The sequence below is a fragment of the Canis lupus genome, chromosome X (genome assembly GCF_048164855.1).
Source record: "Canis lupus baileyi chromosome X, mCanLup2.hap1, whole genome shotgun sequence".
Lineage (NCBI taxonomy): Eukaryota > Metazoa > Chordata > Mammalia > Carnivora > Canidae > Canis > Canis lupus.
The window spans coordinates 113,668,897-113,695,739 of NC_132876.1; the positions used below are offsets into that span (position 1 = coordinate 113,668,897).

The window sequence follows — 26,843 nt, forward strand, 5'->3', positions numbered from 1 at the left end:
AGTTTGGGAAAGGACGTGACATCAGCAACTTTGCCGACTTGGGGCTGGGGGGCCCGCTGTGGGCTTTGGCCGACCTCCAGCCGGCTAGGTGGAGCGTGTGCGTGCGTGTGTGTGTGCGCGCGTGTGTGCCTGGGCGCGCGTCCGTCTGACCACAGGTAGTGCTCGGATTACCCTGCCCATTCTGTGCTCTGCTGTTCTCTACCGTCTGAGCAGGACGGTGCGGCCGAGGCTCCGGAATTCCCAGCAGCAGAAAGAACATGGAATTTGGACTTTCCTGAGCAATTGAAGTGGAACACGGAGGTTGCCCGGCTCCGGGGGCACCATGGACGGCAAGCCTCCGGGCGGGACCAGCAAGTCTCTGAGGCCGGGAGGCCCGCCCGACACCAGGCTCCTTTCCAACCCGTGGATGGGGGGTGAGTCCAGGGGCCGTGGGACCAGAGCGCGGGGAGGCTGGCTAGCGGGCTTCGAGAGGAGAGGGCGGGGTGGCTCCGGTGGCCCCGCTGGGGTGTGTCCCCGGCTTGTCAGCCAGACATCCTCCGCTCGGATCAGGGGGTACACCTCCTCTGCGGAGTCCTGGACACCATCCGAGGCCAAGTGGCACAGTTTATTCACCGGTAAAAACTTCAGCTCCGAAGAATGATCCTTTGTGGGCCAGATGGAGCCCGTATATCACATCGGAGGGGTAAAACTTCTAATAGGGTATTTTTACTGCCGAGACATTTATCAAAAGGTCTCAGGTATTTGGCATTTAGGCGGGGCTGGGTTTATAAGTGATGTCCCAACACTGAGCGCTGATCGATTCACTGTAAAAGGAGACTTTTTCTTTCTTTCTTTTTTTTTAAACTTCAGAGAAGCATCTTACAGGCGTAATTCTCACCGGTCGGGTGGTGTCTTTGCTAACTGTAGAGTCTCGTGCCTCTGGGCAACTGTCATTTTTTGGTGAGCATCCAGCAGGTGCCTGCTGACTGAAAGGACTGTAAAATGGGTCTGAGCATGAGGCTTCAGATTCATATTGTTAGCAAGGCTGCCCACGACATGGGTCTATCAAAGGGGCAGTATGCAGGGACCCAGCAGTCAGGTAGGACTCACTACTCTCCTGTGGCACAGCTGCTGAAAGGGAAAACAACAGAAGATACAAAATACCACATGCCTTCCCTCCTACTAACTGAGCAGACAGGACTGCTCATCCATTCATTCACTATCCAGTTTTGCTTCTAAAAGGAGCAGGGCACTCGACAGATAGGATCTGGATCCCCGAAGGCAGAACTGGATTAATCAGATTTTTTGAGCACAAGCTTGGAGTAGTAGAAAGCAGCGTGGCACCAAAAATTACTTTTAAAAAAATGAATGCGATAAATGTATCATTAAAGCAGCAAATTATATTTCCAAGTTCAAGTGGGAAAGAATCAGTAACCTGGATGAGTTCCACATGATTATTTTACACCTAAGTATTGTTTATTTTTATTTCCACTCGTGGGAGGGGGGCGGCCACTTTTCTCTGATTACGGTTTCTAAAGGTCCTAATCCAACTCCATGTGGGGCAGGATGGGTGAGTGGGGGTGGACAGGTGTCCATATGCTAAAGGGTATGGTGCTTCGAAACTGAACACATTGTCACAACTAGAATGCAGAGTCTTAGGGAATCTGCTGAGGACAAGTTTGGAGAGCTCGAACTCAATAACAGAGCTGCAAAGGCTCGGTGGAGTTAAGCCTTCATAAAGCAGGGAATTGGGAGCCATCGATGGTTCTGGAGTGGAGACCTGGCAGTAAGGAAGACTGTAAGTAAATGAATCTGGTGGCCATGTTCAGGATGGATTGTGGGATTACGGGAAATTCTTGCACGAATGCCCAGGTTCTCCAACTCTCTCATGTGTTGGTGTCACCCAGAGGGTTTGCTCACATGCAGATGGCTGGGCCCCACCCCCCAGAGCTTCTGATGCCCTTGTAGGCCCGGGTGGAGCCTGGGCATATGCATTCCTAATAGGCTCCCGAGTGATGCTGGTGGTGTTGTTTGGGGCTTTGAGAACCAGGCACTCACTATCTAAGCATGGGGCTTACATTTGGATCGAGCTTTGGAAATGACAGAGGAAGGGGAAACAAGGGTGACAGTTTCAAAGGAAAGAGCAATCAGGCTATGCTGCTTGATTAAATATCGGGACTAAAGGAGGGAAGGCAGCTGAAACTGTAAAGTTTTTAAGCTTAAATGAATGGCAGCCAAGGGGGTTGGGAAGCCGAGACCTCTGAGTGTTCTGCGGGGGCTGTGCTGAAATCCTGGGAAAGGAGAGCTTGTCTGATGGCCCAGAGCAGGGAGCCATGGATGGAGCCCCGGGCCAGGCCTGCAGCTGAGCATGCAAGACCGGTGAGTTAGAGAAGCAGAAAGAGATTTGGGTGTTGTCATTTCCCAGGAACTAAAGGATGAGAAGTTTCCAAAGAAGCAGAAGTCACACGGGCAGATGGCAGGACACCTCGGCTCTCCTGCCTCCTTGTCCTCTGCACCTGACTGGCCAAGTCCCCCTCACCTTCCGCACCCGGCCCAGCCACTGCCACCACGAAGCCCTCCCAGACTCTCTGCCGCTCCCTTCCTGAGTGGGGTCCAGCTCCCACTGCTTTGCGTCAGCCCTGCCCCTCGGGCGCAGCCTCAGTTCTGGCCCAGTTGCATTTGTTTATGCTTCTAAAGTCCTGACCTTGGTGAGGTGTGGAATGTGGGCCCCTCCGGAGCGCTATTTCCGCAGGGCCATGCCGGGGCACAGCTCAGGTGAAGCGTATCCCCTGGCACAGGGCCAGGTCAGAGGTTAACCAGGGCCCAGGTGTGCTTCCTCTTGGGGAACGTGGCTGCTCCCTTTCTCACTTGCAGGTCTTTCTCCGCCTCCTCTGGACGAAGGGAGGAAAGGACGTGCAGATGGCAACCAGCTCTTCAGAGAGATTTGTTCAATGATTCAGTCCTCTGCCAGGAGCCCCCCCCCGCCCCCCCAAAAAATGTCTTTTTCTTTCCCTGAAAATACCATGTTATGGGTTGAATTGTGCCTCCCCAAAAGATACGTGGGAGCCCCCACCCCCAGTACCTCAGAACGTGTCCTTGTTTGGAAATGGGGCTGTTGGAGGTGTCATCAGTTCAGGTGAGGTGATACTGGAGTCCGGCGGGCCCTAATTCAATGACTCGTGTCCTTAGAAGAGGGGAGACAGGGAGAAGGCCTTGTGGCAGCAGAGGCAGAGATTGGGGTGACACGTCTAACAAGCCAAAAAGCCCCAGCAGCGCTGGACGGCTACCACCTGAAGCTAGAAGAGGCAAAGAAGGAAGGATTCTTCCCTGGAGCCTCTGGAGAGAGCATGGCCCTGATGACGCTGTCGTGTCTGACTTCTCACCTTCAGAACAAGATGGCAAGGAATAGATAGTTGAGGCCCACTTGGTCATGGCGGCTCTAGGGAGCCCATTCGTACCTATTCATAGAGACTTTGGAAGAATACACGGAGGCAGAGACTAAACACCACCCAGAAGCCCCTGAGCAGGTGTTTGTAGAGAAATTGCTTTCCTCAGGAGATTGAGGCCACCCTGTAGACAGTGGGCTCCCATTGAAGACAGGTGCAAGCAGGCATGGAAGGGCCGCAGTCCCCCACTCTCGTGGATTTTTAGATCCCAGGGTGAGGGTTTCTGTGGGGACACCTGCCTGCTCAGACAGAAGGGGTGATCTCTGAGGTCCCCGTGGAGAAAGCAGCCTGAGAGTGAGCCAGACAGAGAGCGAGAAAGAAGACGCTGGGCGTTGGGACTGGAGAGAGAATGACAGTGGGCAGGTCTGACTGGCCCACCAGCTGCCTCAGTGGGCCTTTCTGTTTCCAGTTTCTGACCACGAGCCTCTGTCTCTGTTCCTCCTCTTTTTGTTTGTCCTGGAACCCAACCAGGGTGCATCGGATTTGTAAACACAGCGCCCAGATCGTGGGCAGTGTTGGCGCCCAGCGCCGGGCCTCCCTTACCACATCCCAGAGGCCGAAGGCAGCCGCCCCCGCCGCCTCGGGCCCACTCAGCCTCCCTCTCTGCCCCTTGACCTCGCAAAATGTTTCTCAGGATGGAGATAGATCTATGCCACTGCCTCAGAGCTTCGTTAGTAGCTCTTTTATATATATATATATAGTAGCTCTTTTCAGAATGTACCAATTAGCGCCTTTAAAATCCCTTCTGAAATAATGGAATTAAAAAAAAATCATTCCAGAATGCAATAAAAGTGAAATAAATGACAGACTTCCTAATGCACTGCGGGGTTGGATGGAGACTCGATCTAAAAGAAAGGTAGGTTTAATGGCACTAATTGGAGGCCTGGTGGGGCGGGTTAGGAGAGCTGCACTAGGGCATCCGTGGCGTTGCCGGAGACCCCAGTGGGCATCTCTTTTCTGGCAGTAAAACCAGTAGGCCCCGGCTGGGCGAGTGCAGGGGAAATCCTTAGCACATACTCAGGGCCTGGACGGTGTCTTGTGTGCAGATAATGGTCCTGAAGTTTCAAAGTCGGTGGTGGGGTCAGTGGAAGAGGGGATGGTGACCTCGAGTCACCTCTCCACCCAGTCCCCTACTGTGAGCATTTCCGTGTTCCGGAGGCAGCAGGTCCCCTTTGCCCTGTGTGCTCTCTTAGCAGGAAGGCAGGCAGAGCCGCTTCTGGGCTTAATTGCACATGTCGTCTGTAGCTCATTGCCTGCTTGGGTGTGGGCTCTGGACAACCCTGGAGAAACCTCTCCCTGACTTTCCCAGGCAGGAGCACACGAGATGTAGGTCTCATCCATCTCTTCAGTGCTTTCAAGAGCTAAAGAGAGTGTATGGACTAGTCCACGTGGCAAATTATGGCGTTTACTAAACCGTGTGTATGTCTAGGTACATCTCTCCATGCTCTCACTGCTAGACAAATGTTAACCTATCCCCTGTCACGATTTTAAGTTCTTACATAATCACTCAGTTGTTCAGACACCTGCTGAGGCTGACGTCCTTGTATAAATTTGAGATGAATTTTGGCTTTGCAAGGCCCCAAGTGTTTATCCTGGCCAGGAGTGATAGACAGCCTGTGACAGGCTTACCAAACTCTGGTCTGAAATGCCTTTAATTTAGAAAGGGAAGTCTCATACACTGCTGATGGGGATATAAAGTGGCAAGGCCATTTTGGAAGATAGTTTGGAAGTTCCACAGAAGGCTAAACATTGGGTTACTTGGTCCTATAGTGATTCCACTCCAAGGTGTGAAACCAAGAGAGCTGAAGGTGGTCAGACAGAGATTTGCACATGGATGTTCATAGCAACATTGTTAATCACAGCCAAGAAGTAAAAACAACCCAGGCGTCTATCAGCTGACCAATGAGTAAAAAAAAAAATGTGATCTGTCTATACAGTGGGTATTATTTGGCCACCGAAAAGAATGAGGTACTGATATGTCCTGTAACGTTGGATGAACCTTGAACCATTACACCAGGTGGAAGAAGCCAGTCCCAAAGGACCCCATCCTGTATGATTCCATTTCTATGAAATGTTCAGTAGAGCAGTGGTGGCCAGGTGTCGAGGGCAGTGAAACTGGGGAGTGACCGCTAATGGACAAGGGGTTGCTTTTGGGGAGGACGAAAGTGTCCTGAAGTTGACTATAGTAGTAATGGCTGCACTACTCTGTGAATCTACTGAGAACCAATGAATTGTACACTTTAGGTGGGCGAACTGTATGGTGTGTGGATTATAACTCAATAAAGGTGTTAGATAGGTAGATGTACAGGGTCAGTCCCCCACCACGTGTACGTGGACAACACCCCGTGCTTCTCGGTGAGAGACTGTGTCTGCTTTGTACAGACTACGTGCTAGAGCAGGGGTACAAAACCTTAGGTAGCCTTTTTTATTCCTCTTAGAGGAGCGCACAATGCTTCATTGTAAATGGAAGGAGTAATGGTTTCAAGACAAATGAATAGAAAGTCAAGCTCATTTTTGTCTATAGTTGATAATATAATTGCATCAGTTTTATGAAATCTGAACAGAATTACAATTTAGGTCCCCAATTATCTGCCCGGACTGTTTAGGTTGTCAACTCTAATTATCCGAGCTCGCTTTAAGAAAGGTTGGGGAGTGTGCCAGCTATATTTCTTAGCAGCTGAACACTTGGGAGAAAAAACGGATTAATCATTACACACATGGTGATCCATTAGGGTACATTTGCAAGTTTCTTTAAAAGCGACTTTCGGAACCTTTCTCAATTTTTGGCTCATCCTTCCCACTCAAGATTTTGTGCGGATTGTATTTTGCATTAGCACCTGCAGTGCGGAATTAGTTGTCCTTTCAATTCTAGTTTAGAGAGACACCTTCCCTTAGCTGCAGTCTGGAATGTAGGCTCCAAGCCCCAGAACCAGCAATATTTTTCTTAAGAGCATCAGGAACCTCAGAGAATACTGGGAGGACATGAAGTTTCTATCGAGCATAAGGTTTCGGAGGTCGGAAAAGCCATTTCACTTAAGGTATTCTTAATGACCCCAGAAGGAAAGCATTGGATGGACAGTGCGCCCTTAGGCTCATTCAGCTTCCTCTTACCTATAAATGCTTTGTGGATCCATCTGGAAGGATGGTAATTTGCTCCTTGGGACAGATTTTCCAGGGCACTGATAGTTCCAGATAGGCAGACCTCCGCCAACATGTGTCAAGTACAAAGTGTTCTAGTCTCCAGCTTTGCAGTTGGTAAGGCACTAGGAACTGCCCTGGCTCCCCAGGTCCCATTAGCTTTTAGGAGACACCAGTTCCTTTGCAGGCATGACTGGAACCAGAACATTCTGCTGTGTTTGTGTGTTTACCAAGCACGCAGAGGGGGAACAGAAGCAAGCTTGGAGGAACCTCCTCACCTTCTGACTTCCTGTTTGTTCCGGAAATCAGACACGGGTTGTGATGAGGAAAATTCGTCTCTGCCTCGTTCAGATTACCTCCACATTCAATTAGAGAGAGGAACACATTTAATGTGTTGGGATAGGGGTTTACAGGCTTCCTTCCTAAGAGTGTGTGTTCTTTCCATATGGTTGTAGAATAAATTTGCTGTTTGAAATAGCAGGGATTATGGGGGTGTCATCAAGACTCTGCTTAATGGCAGGGCAGGATAATGATAGTAGCTAATAGGTATTGAGCTATGGGTAAGTTTATTGCTGTCCTCACATTATAGGGAAGGAAACTGAGGCTCGGAGCCTGTCCAGGGACCCACAGCTCAGAAGAAGCCAAGCAGGTCTGAATTCAGAGCTCTCTTAACCACATTGGCATGCTGCCTTTCGGGGTACATAATGTCCCAGTTACAGGGTCAGACTGAGCTCCATGTTGTGCTTGATATTGGGACAGGAGGTAGTCCATAAATAGATACAGTTCTGTTTAGATCTGATTTCAAACCTAATGGTGTATGTAATTCTGCGATCACTTCTCTTAGTTTATGGCGCTGTTTGCTGAGATACCAGAGTTCATATTTCATGCAGGAAGCTAGACTGGCAAGCACAGCTTGCAGGCTGATGCTGATAATTAGTGATGCTCTCACTTAACTCAGTGGACCATTTGCCTTGGAAACCAGTGTGTAAATGGAAGTTCAGTAGTCCGTTATCCTGATCTACCTCTCTTGTCCTCAGTTTGGATACTGGCTGTAGTTCTTTTTTTAGCTATCTAGACATTTCAAATAAAACGTGTCCTCGGAGCGTCAATAGAGGGGAGAAATGCTGATGGGCTAATGGGACTTCTGGTGAATTGACTCCAATGTCTCCATCCAGGAAGACCCACTGGGCTCTTACTGACCAGCAAGGGTGCACCTTGGGTCTATGGTGCGTTAGCAGGTTGTAACCCGTTCCTCCCTTTCCATGTAGATATTGTGTCCGATTGGTCTCCGGTGCATGAAGCTGCCATCCATGGGCGTCTGCTTTCCTTGAGGAACCTCATTGGCCAGGTATGTGGCTTTGGGGGAAAGAAAAAGACATATTAAGCATATCCTATTGCTCACCACACCGAGAAAAAAATCAGAGTCTGATTAAGATATAAATTTTCTCTTCAGCAAAATGAGGTGAATCCTGTCCTACTTAACCATTTCTTTTTTTATCTGGAGGCTGGCATAAATACTAGAATTTAGGACAGTTCTATGCACATCGTAGGCACTGTTAGTACCTACTAGGTGAATAACAGGCAGATTTGTGCATTCAGACTGCCTTCACTTTAATCGATGGGCTGTGTTTTTGAAAATAATCGTGTGAGTAGTTTTTCTCAGGGACACGTGACAATGTCTGGAGACATTTTTGGTTGTCACGACTGGGAGCAAGGGCTGGGGGGGCGGTGCTACTGGCATCGAGTAGGCAGAGACCAAGGGCCTCTCCAAGCATCCTACATTCGTTGCTCAGGACAGCCCTCTACATCAGAAAACTATCTAGCCCCAAATGCCAGTAGCATGGAGGTTGAAAACTCCTAATGTCAAATAAATGCTTAAAAATGTGTTTTTATTGATTTTATTTATTTATTTATTCATGGAGACACAGAGAGAGGCACAGACACAGGCAGAGGGAGAAGCAGGCTCCCTGCGGGGAGTCTGATGTGGGACTCGATCCCAGGACCCCAGGATCACGTTCTGAGCCAAAGGCAGATGCTCAACCACTGAGCCACCCAGGTGCCCTGAAAATGTGTTTGTAGTCATATCATTTAAGAGGCATTTTCAGTTTTATGGAAGCCTCTAGTTGATTGTGGCTCTGCTCAGTTGGATATTCATTTCTCTGCTCCTCTAGTGTAATTTCAAGTCCACATTAATTTGAGTTTTGCTAGTTTGAAATTAATGGGAACTTCAGTGAAGATATTTTTTAAAAAGGAGTTGAAATCACCATTCAGGATTCTGATAAAGCTTTTGTTCAGAATGTTCTGTTTTCTAAAAAGGCTATAGGTCTTTTGGTGGGAGCTCTCAGCCCTTCCCATAACTATGGACCCTTTGGCAGTGTGGCAAAGTCCATGGACCCCTTCTTGGACTAGTGTTTTCAATGCACAAAACACAATACTGAGAAGACCTATCAAATTAGTAAAAGAACAAATGTGACATGATGATATCAACTGTATTAAATAAGAAGATTTTGTGATGATGCCAGTAACTATCATATTTTCTAAGTAGGTTGAGTGCAGATTTTGAGATATTTTAGATGTCTCCAGTGATCGTAATACAACGTAAGTGTCTGTGAGTCCTCTCAGTCATAGTCCTATATACTGCTATTACCGCTGTGGTTTGTTGTCTGGATTCATAATGGAAGGACATCATACACTTAGGTAGTTATTGGTGAAAATAAATGTTTTAAAATAAAGAAAATTCCAATTTCGTGGACCTATCTAGACTCGGAAATGCTCCTGTAAGATAACAACTTCTAAAGACAAATTTCAGACTACCCTAAGCCACTATCTTAAGCTGTTTATGGTAGCAGAAGCCTATTATAAATAGAAATATAGATAGTAACACATAACTCTAGCCAAAAGCAGTTAAGCTGCTTCTCAGATAAAATGAAACATTTACCTTATTTTGATAGGTTGAAAAATGATCACTGTAGCTTTTATATATCACTTATTAAATTGGACCGATATTCATTTATCTTCAGTATTTGTATGTTTACCACACATCGGATGGAGCCATTTCTTTATCTGAGCTCTATCACTTTATTTGAGCAACTTCTCTTCTTGGAACCTCAGTTTTGGCTTTCATAAAATGAGCATTTCAATAACTACCCGTATCAGATCTTGCTGGGTAACAAACCACCCCAGACCCAGTGGCATAATGCAATAAACATTGATTTCTGGCCTACGAGTCTTTGGGTCAGCCAGCCTAGGCTGGGCTTGTCTGCAGGCCATGGGTTGGGTGCAGCTCTGCCACCTGTCTCCCATTCCTCTTGGAGCCGTGGTTACCTGAGGAATTTTATTCTCATGGCAAAAGGCTGGAGCATGGCAGGGCAAGCCCAGCCATGCAGGGGTATTTCCAGCCTATTTATGTCACATCCACCAACATCCCATTGGCCAAAGCAAGCTGGATGACCAAGTCTGAAGTCAAGGATGAAGGAAGTACATTTTATCAACTATGAGGTGATGGCAAAGATGTGAATATATTACACTGCTATAGGAGAGTAAAGAATTAAGACCAAAAATTCAGTCTGTTAGGCTACCTTATATGGGTTTGTGAGGATTAACTATAAATCACCTGTTCCGGTTACCATCATCACACATGGTATTTATTCTCTGATTGCGATCTAATAACACTTTGGATAATCAAAACATAATGACAAACATGGTTGCTAAACCAAACATATTTTAGGAAGGAAAATAAGACCAAACATTCAAATGTCTGTAAAACAAAGAGAAAAGAGAAAAGAAAGAGGAAAGAAAGTCTTATTTGGCCCAAGAAGGGAGAAGTTGAATATATGATGACTATTCTTCACCATGGCTTCGCATTGAAATAATCTGGGATGCTTTTAAAAAATAACAATGCCTGGGCCTCACTCCAGATATTCTGATTTAAACTAGGGCAGTCTTCATGCATTGAAGTTTTTTTTCTTTTTTTTCATATTTTATTTATTTATTTGAGAGAGAGTAGGGGGAGGGGCAAAGGGAGAGGGAAAAGAAGAGACAACCTCAAGCAGATTCCCTGCTGAGCCCAACTTGGGCACTTGATCCCATGACCCTGAGACCATGACCTGAGCCACAGTCAAGAGCTAGATGCTTAACCAACTGAGCCACCCAGGTGCCCCCTGCATTGGTAGTTTTTTAAAAGCTCCTGTAGAACCACTAGGTTCAAGGATTCTTTTCTTATAAAAAAAAACAAAAACAAAAACATTATGACTGTAGGAGAGAGAGAAAGGCCTTTGGACATGAAAGAAATACGTAAGTTGGATTTCATTAAAATTAAGAACTTCAACAAAAGGCAATATTTGGAAAGCAAGGAGGCAAGCCACAGACGAGAAAATATTTGCTACGTGTATATATATATATATCCATCCATTTATCCATCCAATGACGGCTCATATTCCTTGTCTAAAATCAATACAGAAAATGCAGGCAACCCAACAGAAAAATGAGCAAGAGACTTGGACTGGCACTTCATAAAAAAGGATATCCAAATATTCAGCAAATGTATCAAACTATGCCAATTAGTGATCGGGGTAATTCAGATTACAAGTAAGATATTGTATTACCAGCTCCTCCCACTAGAAGGGGTAAATTTGAAAAGACAGATAATACCAAGCTTCTTTACCTGTGTAGTGAGAACATGTATATTTTCTTTATGATAATTCCTTGAGATTTACACTTAGGATTTATGGACTTTTCTTTATTGCATTTCAATCAAAATTTATTTAAAAAAACAGTAGCAGTTTGTTGGATCAGCAGAAAGCAAGTAAGGTACGGCTTGACCATGTGGTGTGACCTTAATTTGGTGGTTCTCAGTCTGGACTGCACGTTAGAATAGCCTTGAGATGTCTGGGTTAAGGTGAGGCTTTAAAAATACTGATGCCTGGGGACGCCTGGGTGGCTCAGTCAGTTAAGCATCTGCCTTTGGCTCAGATCATGATCCCAGAGTCCTGGGATCGAGCCCTGCCATCGGCTCAGCTGGGAGTCTGCTTCTCCCTCTACCCCCTCATCCTGCTCCTTCTGTCTCTCTCTCTTTCTCAAATAAATAAATAAAATCTTTAAAAGAAAATACTGATGCCTGACTTCAGCCTCCTTTGATTATATGGTAAGTGCTCTGGGATGCAGCCTGGGTATCAGGACTTTCAAAGCTCCCCGTTCCACGGCCCAGTGGAGACTGAGAGCCTTAGCAATAAGGCCTGGCTGCAAGCAGGTGGTGAAGACTGGCTTTTCTGTCCCTCGGATACAACTCTTTTTTTAAATAATTAAAAATATATTTTATTTATTCATGAGAGAGAGAGAGAGGCAGAGACACAGGCAGAGGGAGAAGCAGGCTCCATGCAGGGATCCTGATGCAGAACTCGATCCCGGGACTCCAGGATCACATCCCGAGCTGAAGGCGGTGCTAAACCACTGAGCCACCCGGGCACCCCTCTTGATGTTGCCCCCTGCAATCCTTAAAGGGCTAAGTTACTACTGAGTGGAAACGAGGAAAGATCCCAGTGTTCTGAAACATCAGATCTTTCGGATGTGGCAGCTAACTCAAGGCTAAGTGGTAAAGAATACGAAGAAATCTCAGATCATGACTGCCTGGAAATTACAGAGGGCTAAGCATGCATCATTTCATGGTCCTCGTAACAACCTTATAGGGCGGGTACAGTTGTCCCCATTTTACACGCGAGGAAACTGAGGCTCGGGGGGATAAGTAACTGGCTCAAGGTCACACTGCTTGTTGGGTGCTCCCTGCTGAGCATTTGAACTTGGGAATCAGTCTGCTCCCCTCCCTCTGAGGTCTCCCTCCTAGGTATGAGACAAGATAGTGGTGCCATTCAGAGGATTCGGGCTGGCCAGACAAGGAACCCTTTTCAGGGAGAGTTTGGTTGTTGGCAGAGGCTGAGTTTACGTTGTTAGTTGGGTCTCCCGGTGGTTATGTCTTAGCAGGGACCTAGAAACGTGTACCGGGGTAGAGATTGAGTTTTGAAAGCCGTATACTATTATATAGAGAGTATTGAGAGAAGAAAAACGGATTTGAGGGCAAATCCTTGAAATGCCAGTGTTAGGAGATGTCAGGGGGGAAAGGACAGTTAGTGAGAGAGACAGAAAAAGGACGAGAGGAGGTGAGGTAGAGGTTGTTCAGGGAGAGCTTGGTTTCAGCCAGAGGAGGGGTTTCATGAGGTTGGGATGGATACATAGCAAATTCAGAGGTGGAAAGGGGGAGGACAGAGCAACATCTATTGAATTCCACAAGGAGGGAGTCTCTGGTGATCTTTAAAAAGCAGTTTCAGTGGGATCGTGTTGGTAGATGAGAGAAGGGCGAGAAGTAGAGATTATGGGGGAGTATTTTTTAAAAAGGGGGGAGAGGGAGCCAAGGGGAGAAGAGCATCGGATGGAAGTTTGGTAGAGGGTCAGGAACAAGGATGGGAAGACTTCAAAATGCGAGAAGAAAGTGTGGCCGAGAGGAGAGAGCTGGGGGGACACCTCTGAGGAGGTGGCCGAAGGCAAATGACGAGGTGGCGGAGGGCTGGGCTGAGGTCACGGGCTGTCGGGGCAGGCTTGGAGAAGGGAGCAGTGGAAGGATCGAAGACTAGACACGCAGAGGTTTCAGGGGTGGCAGGAGAGGAATGTGAGAAGTTCTCACATCAAGTGGCTTTGATCTCCTGGCTACAGTAGAAGGGGCAGTGTGTTTGATGAATGCGAGAAGACAGGTGTCCATGACCACCTTCCGCCCAGGGTGTAGACAATGATGTGTCCCTTGTGACAGGACAAAGGAAGAAGCCCGACCTTGGAGTCTTCGAGTTGGTTCAGGCGGCGTGCACATAGGACTTGAGGCTGGGACAGAAAGCTGCCGGGTACAGGGCACTGTGTCGTTGTGGCTGCCCTGACATTGTCCAGCCCCGTGGCCCCATCAAAAAGCGTGTCTGATCACAGGCTGACCTGAGGGACAATCGATGATAGAAAAATTAGAGATAAGCCATTTAACCTTTTTTTTTTGTTTGTTTTTTAAGAAACCTGAGAACCCACTGCGGACTGGACCCTGTGTGAAGTAATGGGCTAAAAAGCACCTTACGATATTCTTTGATTCAGATTTGTCGATAATTCAGACAAATTGCCACAGTTCCTTTAAAGTGGCACTGTGGCTCAATGAGGAACTGTACATGCAGTCCTAAATTTGCAGAGTGAACCTTAATGGAAAGGAACCTCTTTGTAATGTGCTTATGTAAGGTGGGGTGAAAACTTCTTGTATTGTGACTGATTTCTTTGGCATTTTCACTTACCTGGGTTTATGTATAAGCACCCAAATGATTGCTTAGAAATGGCAGTGGGAAAGTAAGAAAAAGAAAGAAAGAGAGAGAGAAAGAGAGAAAGAAAGAAAGAAAGAGAGAGAAGGAAAGAAAGAAAGAAAGAAGGAAGGAAGAAAGAAAGGGAAGGAAGGGAGGAAGGAAGGGAGGAAGGGAGGAAGGAAGGAAGGAAGGAAGGAAGGAAGGAAGGAAGGAAGGAAGGAAGGGCAGGATGCCTGGGTGGCTCAGTTAAGCCTCTGCCTTTGGCTCGGGTTATGATCCTGGGGTCCTGGGATCGAGCCCCTCATTGGGCTCCCTACTCAGCAAGGAGTCCGCTTCTCCCTCTCCCTCTGCTGCTCCCCCTGCTTGTGCTCCCTCTCTCAAATAAATAAATGAAATCTTTAAAAAGAAAGAAAGAAAGAAAGAAATGTCATTGGTGACTAGAGGAGTACATTTATAATAATGGAACACCTAATACATAATTCCTTTAAAGGACAGTCTTCTTTCATCCCATAGTCTGTTGCACAGGGGGATATGGATTTCTTGTGTACTCTAGCAGTGTGAATGGAAGAGATTGGACAAAGATAGAGCATTGAGAGGGGGGCAGAAGTGCATCTGAGAACAAATCTTAGAGGGGATACCTCCAATTACATAATACAATTATAATGACAATAATAAAATAACAGTTCTTCTTGAGTTGGGGGTCAGTAAGCATTTATTCAGTGCTCATTGGGTACAGATGGGATGCTGGGCTACAGGTGGGAAGATTTAGTCGTTTCCCTCCCTGTGAACAGCAGGGCCGGGGGGCAAAATACCATAGTGGATGTTGGAATTTCTCATTTACAATTGGATTATTTCGAGTCTCCCAGAACCCCTCATCAAGCCAACCCAACGAAAGGCTCTGGATTCAGTATACTGAATCCTGTTGACTCCAGAGTCTGTCCAGAATTATTGGACCTCTCAAAATCGATGAGGTCACCCATCACAGTAAAAACCGACAGGACAGGATGATCAGGATGCTGATAGACTCATAGATGTCTGTACAAGTGGAAGAATGTGTGTTAGGAATGATGCTGTGGGAGGTAATTTATTGGAATGATTTTAGGCAGATTTGAACTGTTATGGGAAGAAAAGGTACAGTGTATTACCAAGTCATTAAACTAATCGTGTTCTTAACTAATGTGTCCCAAGAAAAAGAACTTTATTGTACCCAGTTTCCTCCTGTTAAGGGTAACTATTCCACGACCGGGGGTGTGTGTGTCTATGGAGCCTCTCCTGGAGTTCTTTTGATGTTTTGCTTGGATTGGGCTCATAATCATCTTAAGAGCACATTTTCCAAGGGGTTGATGAACCCCAGGGCCTTCAGAGAAGTTTCTTGGTTCTTTGGATCTTGAGTACCTAGAGTGAGAACCTAATTGCCCCTCTGCCTTGGAACTTCCTGCTGTCTGTCTGTGGGGGTTCACCTCATGCTTTGGCCCTGCATTCGTCATCTCTTGCTGTGTAACAAATTCCCCCCAACCTCAGCAGCTTAATGTAATAGACCTGTATTAGCTCACAGTGTCTGTGGGTCAGGAATCTAGACACAATTTACGTGGGTCAGGGACTCATAAGAGTCTGCAGTCAAGGTGAGGGCTCGAGACGTAGACATTTTAAGGCTTGACTAGAGATGGACATGAGTTGTAACTCACATGCCTTTTGGCAAGATTCAGTTCCTCCTGGGTGGCAGTTGGCTGGAGACTGTTCTCCGTTCCTTGTCTTGGACCTTCTCAACAAAAAGCTAGCAAGTGGGAGGACAGGAGCAAGTGAGAACAAGAGAAAAGTCTAGAATGTGTATCCCTAAGAGTCAAATTGCTGGGTCATAGGGATGCATCTCGTCAACTCTAATAGGAGACTGTGCAACTGTTTCCCTGTATATCATATTATACTTCCACCAGCAGCATGAAAGTTCCTTTTTTTAAAAGATTTTATTCATTTTGACAGAGAGACTGAGAGAGAAAAAGTGCACAGCAGGGGCAGAAGCAGGGGGAGAGGGAGAAGTAGGCTCCCTGCTGAGCAGGAAGCCCAACAGGGGGGCTTGATCCCAGGACCCTGGGCTCATGGCCCAAGCCGAAGGCAGACGCTTAACTGACTGAGCCACCCAGGCACCCCGAGAGTTCCTTTTTTGTTTGTTTGTTTTAATGTCATTAGGAACACCTTACCCTACTCTCCGACTGTGAGCCAGGTTAACTTTAAAAGCATGGTCATAGCACTGGATCTGTGGCTGAAAACCCACCCTATGAAACTATTGCTTTGTACCCCTTACTCTGCTCATTTCCTCTCCTCCAGGGATGGCCTGTGAACCTCGTCACAGCAGATCGTGTGTCTCCCCTTCATGAAGCCTGTCTGGGAGGCCATCCCTCTTGTGCAAACATTTTATTGAAGCATGGGGCTCAGGTAAGTGCAGCTCACATAAATGTCTTAGAAACCGTGAATGACAAATGACGGTTCCTATCCCTTTTGAATGATTTCCAGCGTTTTTGACTAGTCCGATTTGAAGGTTGAAGAGAGGTGTTTTTCCAAAGTATTATGTCCATCAAGCTTCTTTGCTTTAGGGATAGACGAAGTACTGAATTTTTAGCTAGAAAGTAGTGGTGGTTTGAGTCTGCATCATTTTCTTGAGCAGTCACTACTAATAAATAACTGTTAGATTTCGCCTTCATTCCTATGGCTGGAAGGTAATGAAATATTATGGAAAATATGGAATATTTGGCTCCAGAGGACCTGAATAATGGTCCCAAACCATGTCTACCATTTTCTAGTATTGAAAACTGGAATAAGTTACCGAGGCTCTGAGCTTTTGAGTCCGTATCTGAGAAGAGGGGGAAAATGACAGTGAAGCTGTGTAAGCTTGCTGTGGTTTTGTGAGGATTGAGGGAAGTGAGGTATTTGATTTTTACTTAGAGAATGAGAATCAGGATGGCATAATGAGATCCCTTCCCTAGGATCTCAGTAGGTCCCTACCGGAAAGTGGGGACCAGTAAGTCTTCCATTCACTACGTCCCCTCAAGGTCAAAAGTGACAGACAAGTCTGATTAGAAAATTACATATGTGGGTTTCTCATGTTCTCTCAACCTGTATTTCCTGAGCATTTGTTACGTGCCTAACCCTGGATGAAGGTCCTTAGGAACTTATAAATTAGATGAGGACCCAGCCGGATAAATAGGCGAATTAACAAATATCACACTCGTCACATTAATAGATAAAACCTGAAATCTTGGTGGCCTGGTACAACACAAGCATATTTCTTACTGAACTGAAACTCCAGTGGGGGTGTTCCTGGTTGGGTGGCTCTTTCCTGGGGGTGATTCAGGCACACAGGTTCCTTTCATCCTGTCACCCCACCATCTTCAACAAGTGACTTCCACATATGCTACTAGTAGTCACCTCCACTCCAGGAGTTTGGAAGGAGAAAAGATGTGGAGGGTTGTGCACAGAGGACTTTTAAGGGCCTATCTTGGCCGTGACGTATGTCACTTTTGGCCCCACATCCCATGAGCCAGAACTTGTCTCATGGCCTGGGAAGCTGGGGAGTGTAGTCTGGCTGTGTGCCCCGGAGAGCGAGCGGAAGTAGCTTTGTCGGATGCACATCTCTGCCACAGCGGGCAGTTACCAAACATTGTTTCTTCCTGTTCTATTTGGCTGTGTAACAAGCCACCACAACTGAATTACTTAAGACAACAGCCATTTACTTATCTCACAGTTCCTGTGCCAGCCAGATAGGTCTGACCTGGCCTGGTTCGGCTGACCTCAGCAGGGCTTACTTAGGCCTTGAAGGTTAGCTGACAGGTTGGCTGGGGAGGGCCGCTTCGCAATGACCTTGGCTGGGATGGCTGGGGTGACAAAATCTCTGTGTGGTCTCTCATCCTTTCACAGGCAGCCTGGCCTGGTTCCCATGGTAGCAGGGATGCCTAGAGCATCAAAAAGAAGGCAAGTTCTCATTTGCCATCGTCCCACTGGGCAAAGCAAGTCCCATGGGTGAGCCCAGGTTCAAGGATTAGAAAAGTAGTCTCCATCTCTTGATGGCAGGAATTGCATTGCTACATGGCAAAGGGATATGCAGACAGTGCGGAGAATGTGTGGCCATTTTTGCAAACCACCACCGTGTGGCAAGAGTGAGTGCTGTGATGGGGGAGAGGAAGTCTGAAGAGGCTTCCTAGGAGGAATGATGTCTAAGTTGAAACTCAAAGGATCTATTGGAATCAGCCAGTTGACTGGTGGGTTGGGGCAAGTTGTGTGCTTCCCGCCCACTGGGAAGGGCTGTTGTAAAGGCCTGGAAGTGAAACTGAGCAATTTAAAAAAAATAAATTTCAAATCGCTCCTTATGGCAGCAGAGTGGGTAAGAGGGGCCAGCACACAAACAGCCTTGTTGTCCTTGCCAGGAAAATGGGCTTTGTCCTGAGAGCAGTAGTAGAGAGCCATCGGTGAGTGCATCATCGGGTTTATATAGGGTTTGAGAAAACCCACTCCACGTGTGGAAACAGGACCAGGACTCAGGGGAGGCCTAAGGGCACCTAGGATGCCAGCTCTGGAGAGCCACTGCCTCTCAGGGTTGTTGAGCACTTGCGTGGGCCTGGAAGGGAGGGTCTCCTTAAACTTTGCACCCGGGACATCTTCTGTGCCTCACTAGTCCTGGCCTTCCTTGGAAATGGTTTGTAAGAAGGCTCTTCTCGTCTGCAGTATAGTTTCTCTTAACAGTGTAGAAAAGTTGCATTTGGCTTTGTTCTTCCCTATTTGGTTATAGCCCAGACACTGTGAAGTCAGATGTGAACTGCAAGTTTCTGTCGGGTTTCCCACGTTAGGAAAGATGGCCCCAAAGACTGTAGTTTTCTGGCCCTGAAGGACGGTAGCCAGTCTTGTATCTGTTAGCAAATTTATTTCAGCATTAATTGACTGACTATATAAATTCCCCTTTGAGCCAGCCTTACCATCTTCCTGGTTCTCTCCCTAATGAACGAATTGAAGGAAATCTTTGGCACGTATTCACCCTATATTTCTGTGAAAGTCATGTTTTAAAATAAAAAAAAAAGTAACGTTAATAATACGTTCCTCTCACTACTGTAAAGGACACTGGACTGGTGTGGGACAGGTCTAGGGTGGAACATTTAAAACAAGGAGAGGAGTTTGTAAGCTATATAGGATCATCCCAACTGGCTTCAGAATTCCTGTTCCTGGGGGCGTGGAAGTGATAGAACATTCGGCAACATGTTCGGTGCCTCAGCTCATTCGGTTTTTCACAACCTTGTGGAATTTGGTTGTTGTTGTTTTTGGAATTTGCTATTTTTGTCGTCATGTTATAGCCGCGGAATGGGAGGCTCAGGGAAGTCAAATAACAGCTTGACAGGAGTGGAGGCTAGATTTGAACCCGGGCCCCCACCACCTGCCTTCAGCCTGGCGCTCTTCTTTCCAGGTGGATGGCGTTACCACCGACTGGCACACCCCTTTGTTCAATGCGTGCGTCAGCGGCAGCCAGGACTGTGTGAATTTGCTTCTGCAGCATGGGGCCAGCCCCCACGCCGTGAGTGACCTGGCATCGCCCATCCACGAAGCTGCTAAGAGAGGTAAATCTATGGAGAATTTACGTTTTCCGCCTCTCCTTCCGCAGACATCTTACTGTTGCAAGGACGAAGCAAGCGGAGGGGTGGTTTTGAGGGACCTTTTCTCAGTGTGAGGTCCTGGGACCGGAAGCATCCGCCTGGCCTGGCGTGCAATTGCAGACTCTTGGCCCCCACGCCAAGGATATTGCAGACTCTTGGATGTATCCTCTTAGCAAATTTCAAGTATACAGTATTGGTATTATTGCATAATGTTGGACATGAGATCCCCAGCACTTACTCAGCTTGGGGTAATTCTTTTTTTTTAAGATTTTATTTATTTATGAGAGAGAATGAGAGAGAGAGAGGCAGAGACACAAGCAGAGGGAGCAGCAGGCTCCACGCAGGGAGCCCGATGTGGGACTCGATCCCAGGACCCCAGGATCACGCCCTGAGCCAAAGGCAGACGCTCAAACGCTGAGCCATCCAGGCGGCCCTGGGGTAATTCTTTTTCATAAAGTCACAGCTTTCCCGATATTCTTAACTCGGACACAAAAAATACAATGGCAAGTTTTGCTTCTCCCCAGCGTCCATTGCCGCCGTCATCCCCATCCTGACCGCACGCTGCCAGTAGGGTCTTACTTCCCCGGTGGCTTTCACAGAATGGCTCCCCAGTCCTATTTGACCGAATCCATCCGTAGGATCACAATCTCCCAAAGCATTGACGTTTCTTCTTCAAGAGATGCGTCAACTCAGCATCTTCCCCAGATGCGTGGAACTCAAATGATTTTATGCAAAGAGGAAGGCAGAGGAGCGATGTTTGAGGTGTGGCATTGTAGCCCGAGCAAGAGCTTTGGTTCAGCTTTGAGCAAACCTGGGTTGCCAGACGGGGCCCCCGCCAGTCGGGTTTGGCAGCTGCTTGTCACCTCTCCTGTGGCCGCGGTGGCCTGCCTGGAGCTCCGAGGCTGCCTCTCGCCTCCTGCAGGGCCTCCCCCTCCACGTCCCCTCGCCTGGGCCGCCTCGCCCCCCCCCCCCCCCCGGTCTCTGTGTCTGGCATGGTGCAGCTGACAGTCAGCCCTGGGCTGGAGGAAGTAGCTTCGGGTCCGGGGTCCGAGTGAGTGGAGGCGCACAGCCCACAGGGAGGGCCGGGTTTCCGGGCCGACAGACGGGGCTGAAGCTGTCTTTGCTCTGTCTTGGGCTGCAGGCCACGTGGGGTGCCTGGAGACCCTGGCCGCGCACGGGGGCGATGTGGACTACAACATCAGCCACCTGGGCACACCGCTGTACCAGGCTTGTGAAAACCAGCAGGTAGCCTGTGCCAAGAAGCTGCTGGAATCAGGTAAAACTAAAAGCACACGACCAAAGGAAAGGAAAGGAAAGGAAAGGAAAAAGGCAAAAGGAAAGGAAAGGAAAAAGGCAAAAGGAAAAGAAAGGAAGGGAAAGGAAAGGAAAGGAAAAAGGAAAGGAGTTTATTTTTTATGTATTCTTAAAATATATTTATTTTTATTTATTTTTAAACATTTTATTCATTCATTCATGAGAGACACAGAGAGAGAGAGAGAGGCAGAGACATAGGCAGAGGGAGAAGCAGGCTCCCCGCGGGGAGCCCAATGCGGGACTCGATCCCCGGAGTCCAGGATCACGCCCTGAGCCAAAGGCAGCCGCTCAGCCCCTGAGCCAGCCAGGCGTCCCTAAACATATTTTAAAGCTGTTTGCATCCTGGGGAGGGGGCGGGGGTGGGGCACGCAGAGTGTGGGCCAAGGAGGCGAACAGGATAGGGGTTCACAGTGACTGGGTCCCCGTGGGGAAATGTCTTATGCTGTTTGCACTTTCGTTCTTTCACGTGTGATGAGGATAATGATGCCAATCGGATCTGCTCCCAGGGTGGTCCTCGGTGATTCTCTGCCCCCCTCCCTTCCCTGTCGCCTCCCCCCGCTGCGGCAGGTCACGCTCTTAGCCCTGGAGGACTGGCAGGGCTGCTGGAGCACGGCTGCTGGAGCACGGCTGCGCCTCCCCCCAGGGCCTTCCTTGCCAGTTTGCCTTGATTTGCAGATTCCACCTGCCTCATTTTTAGCTCATTGGAAATGTTGTTTTTCTCCAGAAGGCCTGTGGAGCGTCCTTTTTTTTCCCCCACCCCCTGCTGTTGTCCAGACCCTCCTTCAACCTCCGATGTCCGTTTTGTCACCCCTGTAATTACCTGAGTCCTGCTTATTCTTTACAGCTCCAGTAACCCTTCCCTTGAATGCTTCTGTGGTTCTTGTTGCCTTCCACTCATGTGGCAGCCATAGCCGGGCATTAGGAGCTTCATGCTCCTTCTCTCTCTCTCCCACCATTCCTCCCTCTCCCCCGATGCTCTATGTAGATTTAAGCTTTTAGGAAAGGGCAGGGTTTTGCATCCCTCACAAAACCAAGAACAGTACCAGAACAACCCAGTTACAATTTGTCGAGTGGACGCAGGTTTCCATTTTACTAGGGGGACAGCAGCTGAGACAGAGCCACATGTCCCCACATGTCCCAGTGGGAGCCAGCATCCGGTCTGGGTAGGGATTTGTAGAGTGTCAGGATGGAACTGGCTTGGGACGGTCCTAGAAATCCACCTTACTCCCGAAGAGGAGGACTGTGCCATCTTCCCCGTGACCTTGGAATTGGCCGCCCTCACCTAGGAGATGCCCTCTTTGCAGTTTAGATTACACAGTCCCGGGTCCCAGGTTTTATAGCAGTGGCTCGGCGTGTGAGTGTGGCTGCGTGGTGTGATAGATGAGATTTCACTGTATGAAAGTGAAAAGCCTCACTCGCAGCTTGTATGGCTAATACGTACACACTACAATGATGCACGTGCGGCTTGCATGCCTCCAGCATTTTTCTCATATGTAGCATACCTATGGCTAGCACTCAAAGGCAAATTTTTTTTTTATTAAAGATTTTATTTATTTGAGAGAAAGCGAGAGAGCGCATGAGCCAGTTGGGGGGTGGGGAGCGGCAGAGGCAGAGGAAGAAGCAGGCTCCCCCTGAGCAGGGAGCCTGATGCAGGGCTCCATCCCGGGACCCGGGGACCACGACCTGAGCTGAAGGCAGCTGCCCAACCGACTGAGCCACCCAGGCATCCCCAAAGGTGACCTCGTATGCTGCATAGCTCATGTTATACCTTTAGTCACATTGTCAAATGGCACTTTCCCCGTATTATTAAATGGAATCAAGTCGTGTCCCATTGTTTTCCAGGATTGCCGTGCCCACTATAGAAGTCCCTTTGTGAAGGAATTTGAGGCATAGTGCTTGGAGAAGGGGGACGCTTGGGCTCAGCTTCTTGGCTGACTGTGTTATTCTTGTGACTGACTGTTTAGGTGCAAGCGTGAACCAGGGCCGGGGTCTGGATTCCCCTCTGCACGTGGTGGCCAGGGCATCCAGCAGGGAGCTGGCACTCCTGCTCATGGACTTTGGAGCAGACACCCAGGCCAAGAATGCTGAAGGCAAACGTCCCTTGGAGTTGGTGCCTCCCGAGAGCCCTTTGACCCAGCTTTTCTTGCAGAGAGAAGGTGCTTCTTCTTTGCCCGAACCTAAGCCCTAATCCATAGCTCTTATGGGCTGTAGCAAGAGGCAGGTACTTACCAAGTTCTGACTTCCAATACTATGTGAAAAATTGTTCTCGGCTGTCATCAAACGTGGAGAGCTGAGATTATTGAGTATTCAACAAGGTATGGTACTGGTTATGTGGAAAAGAACCATCTGTTGTGTGGAATGTAGGAGACCGGGTGTTTTGGAGGATCTAATATTCATATATGAGGTAGGCCACCTTTGAAAGGATTAACATAGTATTGACAAATTTTGATATTAAAGTTATCTAAAACATGCTATGGGATGATGCAATAGAATCCTCTTTGGGGTTGTTCAGTGCCCCTGGGACGCCTTACTGCACTATGGACGGGCCACACTACTGAGAAGTGGGTTTCTGGGGGGCAAAAATGCTACTCATTAAGTGCTATAAGCTACTCCTTTCAGGATTTATAGCAGTCTGAAGGCATTTGTTATTGCAAGTCTGTCAACACCTAAGTCCACACCTCCGCAAATAAGAACCAGTCCTTCTGACCCAAACAACTAAACATTGTCATTGAGTGCTGTGCAGGGGGGTAGGGCCGTGAGGTCGGGGGTGGGCTGGGGTGGGGAACAAAGACCCCGCAGATGGTATTCATAATTGTCCCTGGAAATGGAGAGCAGCCAGTTCAGGACCTGCTTTTTTTTTTTTTTTTACTAGAATGTGGACTTTGTTAAGTTTTCGAGGTTGTGAGACTTTGAAGCAGGCTTCCCTACCAGAGGGTTCTGATGGCAGGTTGTCTGGTTATCGCCAGCCTGCATGCTGAGAATTAGGCCTAGCTCTGTGCAGAATTGTAAAGCAGCCACAGAATCACTTCATCCTCCCACTCCAACTGCTCAGGGTACTTGCAGCCAAAGCCCTGCCTTAGGGGCCCCCCAACAAGGCCTGTCCCCTTTGAGCAGCGTCAGGCATAAGGAACAGTTCAATAGAAACCCCTTTAGGTTAAGCAATGGGATAGTCACCACTTTAGGTTAAGCAGTGGGATAGTCACTGCATTTTGATGATTTGTTTTTAAAAAAATCTATCTATATAGGGCCTATTTCTCCAACAGGACAGATGGCACAATGCTTGGGGCCCATGATGTGATTAGGAGCGCACAAAGATGTTTTCATTTCTTTTAAGATCCAAAGGAAGAAAGGGATAAACTTCAACCTGGATTATGTTTGTCTGTATACCGACACAGTCATAAAATACAACTTTTTAAAATTGGGAATGAGATCCACAAAAGCAACAGCGTCTCCTGGCTTTCTAAAGTCACAAAGTCATGTGTACGCACACACTCACATGCGCACACGTACATGCATATACGTGCGCATGTGCGTAAGTGTACCCACACATATATAATCCCTCATCCCCTGCCTCAGTAAATAATCCCCTTGGATTTTCAGATTGCCTCCACTGACTCTTCCCTTCCACTCGATTTCCAAAGGCCATTCGTTGGCACCTACATTGCCCTTGATTCCTTTAACTCCCATTTTGGTGACAGTGTGGTCAGTGATCCCACTGGTTTATAAAATGTCATTTGCCACTGGAGAGAATCACTGCTGCTTTGGCCTCCATGCGTCATTTTTGGGGTTTTGGTGAGGTCGCCTCTCAGCAGTCTGGAAGGCCACAGGAAATGAGGCCAGGCAAGTGCAGGGAGCCAGACCTGCAGATTTAACACAGCAAATTCTGTCTCTGGATGTCCCTGCAGAGGAGTTCAGGATTACCACCCCACCGGCCTTGGAAAGCATGTAAAGCAGTGTTTACTCATGGCACACAATGAAAACTGAAAATGACTCTCAGCCCAGCATGACAGGAGCCACCCTTGAAAGCACTTTGGCTTTAAAACATCCTAAGTGTTGCTGGGGGCGGGGGCCTGGGGGGGAAGAAATCGAGACCAAAGCAATATGCCAATTCATAGATTAAAAAAATTAGCTGGTTTTATTACTGAGTAAAGGGAACTGCTTGAACACTTGCAGGTGCCAGTAAGTGGCTGCAGAGCTGTAGTGGGTTTCCGGCTCTATTTATATGGGATTAAGGCTACAATTGTGCATCATCCCACTTCGAGGAAATGGCAGATATTCAATCCGTATCAGTAGTTGCGCTGCTTACGCTGTCGTCCTGCTTTTCTGCATTGCCCAGCGTTTATCATTACCTCCCACGGTTGTCCCTGACAGTGTATCTAGTGCACATGTCCTTCAACTTCCCCAGTGAGATGAAATTTAGTTTAGTTTCCCACCCTGTAGTTTTGGCAGTTTGTCCATCTGTGTGCCTTGGGTACACTGGGAAGCAGCTCGTCAGTATATGCCTTGAGTCCAACTACCGTATCTGGAAGGTGCCCTAAATCCCAACGGGGGCCTTTTGAATGTGCTGTCAGGTCCCCATTGACAAGACTGCATTTTGTGTCTTTGATGGTGGAGGTATCTCTTTCCACCTGTCCTTTGTGCCTTCACCCGAGAGCTAGGCAACCCACCCCACCCCGCAGCTTGTAGGAAAGCCGAGGCCATACTGTATCCTTTTGCTTGTTTTCTCAACTTTGGCTCCACAATAAGATGACCTGGGGCACAAGCCTTTAAAAACTCTTGTGCACACCCCCTCCCAACATTAACTGAAGCCACAGCTCTGGGGTGGGACCCAACAGCGTGCGGTCTAAAGCTCCCCCTGATAGGTGATTCTGAAATGCAGCCCGGATTGCAGGGCCACTGCTCTATGGGATTCTTGATGGTATATAGCTTTGCTTGTGTGTGTGTGTGTGTGTGTGTGTGTGTGTGTGTGTGTGTAATAACCAAGAGAGAATTCCATTTACAGTTTGGTACAGGCGGTCAGGGGTGGATAGGAAGTCCTGTCTCATCCTTCTACTCTCTAATGGGGTTTCTCAGCCTTAGCACCGTCAACAGGATGTCTAGTGGCCTCCCTGGCCTCTACCCACTAGATGCTAGTAGCCCCTCCCTCCAAGTTGTGACAAACAGAAGTGTCCCCCGACTTTGCCATGTGTCTCCTCCTTTTCCCCTCCACCCAACCCCCTGTTGAGACCCACCATCCTAAACTGTAAAGTCTTGGCTGGTTACTTTTCACCTGTGAGTTGAAGCATTGGGTTAGCCCTGCGTGCAGAATAAAAAACAAATATGACTTAATAAGATAACATACCCTTAGGCTTCACTGATAGCTCATTATATTTGAATATCTTAAAATTGCTAAATTATAAACACGCATCTAGAAATGCCTTTTTTTTGGAAATACCTTATTTTTTAAGGTAAAATACAAGAAAGCTGTGAAACATGAATTTTATTTGCATCATTGGGAATTTTGTGTGGCTTCATAATTCCAAAATTAGCTGCCTTCAGCCTCCATTAGTGAGGCTGAGCTTTGATTTTTTTTTCTTCCCGGCTGTTCTAAATCAAAACCTAACAAGCTCATTTCAATTAAATACCAGCGAAGAGAGAACGTGGCCTAAAAATGCCTCCTTAGAAACCCAGAACATGGTCTTAAGCAGAACCACGTTATTTCCCTAGGACAGTGTTACAGCTCGTCTGCTTTAGAAGGAGAGGAGAAGTAGCCTTAGATCAGTGACACCAACATGTGGCTTGTCTTGCATTCTTTCTCCAGGGCCACCTTCTCTGCTGCAGCTCTGTCGCCTTAGAATCCGCAAGTGCTTTGGGACCCAGCAGCATCATAAGATCAACGGACTGGTCCTCCCAGAGGAGCTGAAACGGTTTCTCCTGCACATGTAAATGTGCCAAGGGGATGGAGGCACACACGACCCACAAATATTGTGGAGTGTCGTGGCCATTGGCATTTTAAAATAAACTCACGTTTATAAAGCTTG

General features: G+C 47.7%; 1 protein-coding gene across 2 annotated transcripts; it reads left to right on the forward strand.

The window, feature by feature from the left end:
- ASB9 (ankyrin repeat and SOCS box containing 9) lies at positions 1–26,843 on the forward strand. 2 transcript variants are annotated; one of them, XM_072816203.1, is made up of 7 exons: positions 1–413; positions 7,832–7,911; positions 16,202–16,309; positions 19,323–19,473; positions 20,651–20,785; positions 22,788–23,044; positions 26,624–26,843. In XM_072816203.1, the coding sequence occupies exons 1-6, from the start codon at positions 323–325 to the stop codon at positions 23,009–23,011; spliced, it is 789 nt and encodes a 262-aa protein (XP_072672304.1). In that variant the 5' UTR covers positions 1–322; the 3' UTR covers positions 23,012–23,044; positions 26,624–26,843. The 2 variants fall into 2 exon arrangements, with proteins under 2 accessions (XP_072672304.1, XP_072672303.1); XM_072816202.1 differs by having other exon boundaries at positions 22,788–22,979.

What these genes read in the sequence shown, in the direction of transcription:
- ASB9 (XM_072816202.1), top strand. Translation starts at nt 323, where the DNA reads ATGGACGGCAAGCCTCCGGGCGGGACCAGCAAGTCTCTGAGGCCGGGA. An exon ending in TTCCAACCCGTGGATGGGGG is followed by an intron (nt 414 to 7,831) that starts GTGAGTCCAGGG and finishes CTTTCCATGTAG; the next exon opens with ATATTGTGTCCGATTGGTCT. An exon ending in TGAGGAACCTCATTGGCCAG is followed by an intron (nt 7,912 to 16,201) that starts GTATGTGGCTTT and finishes CCTCTCCTCCAG; the next exon opens with GGATGGCCTGTGAACCTCGT.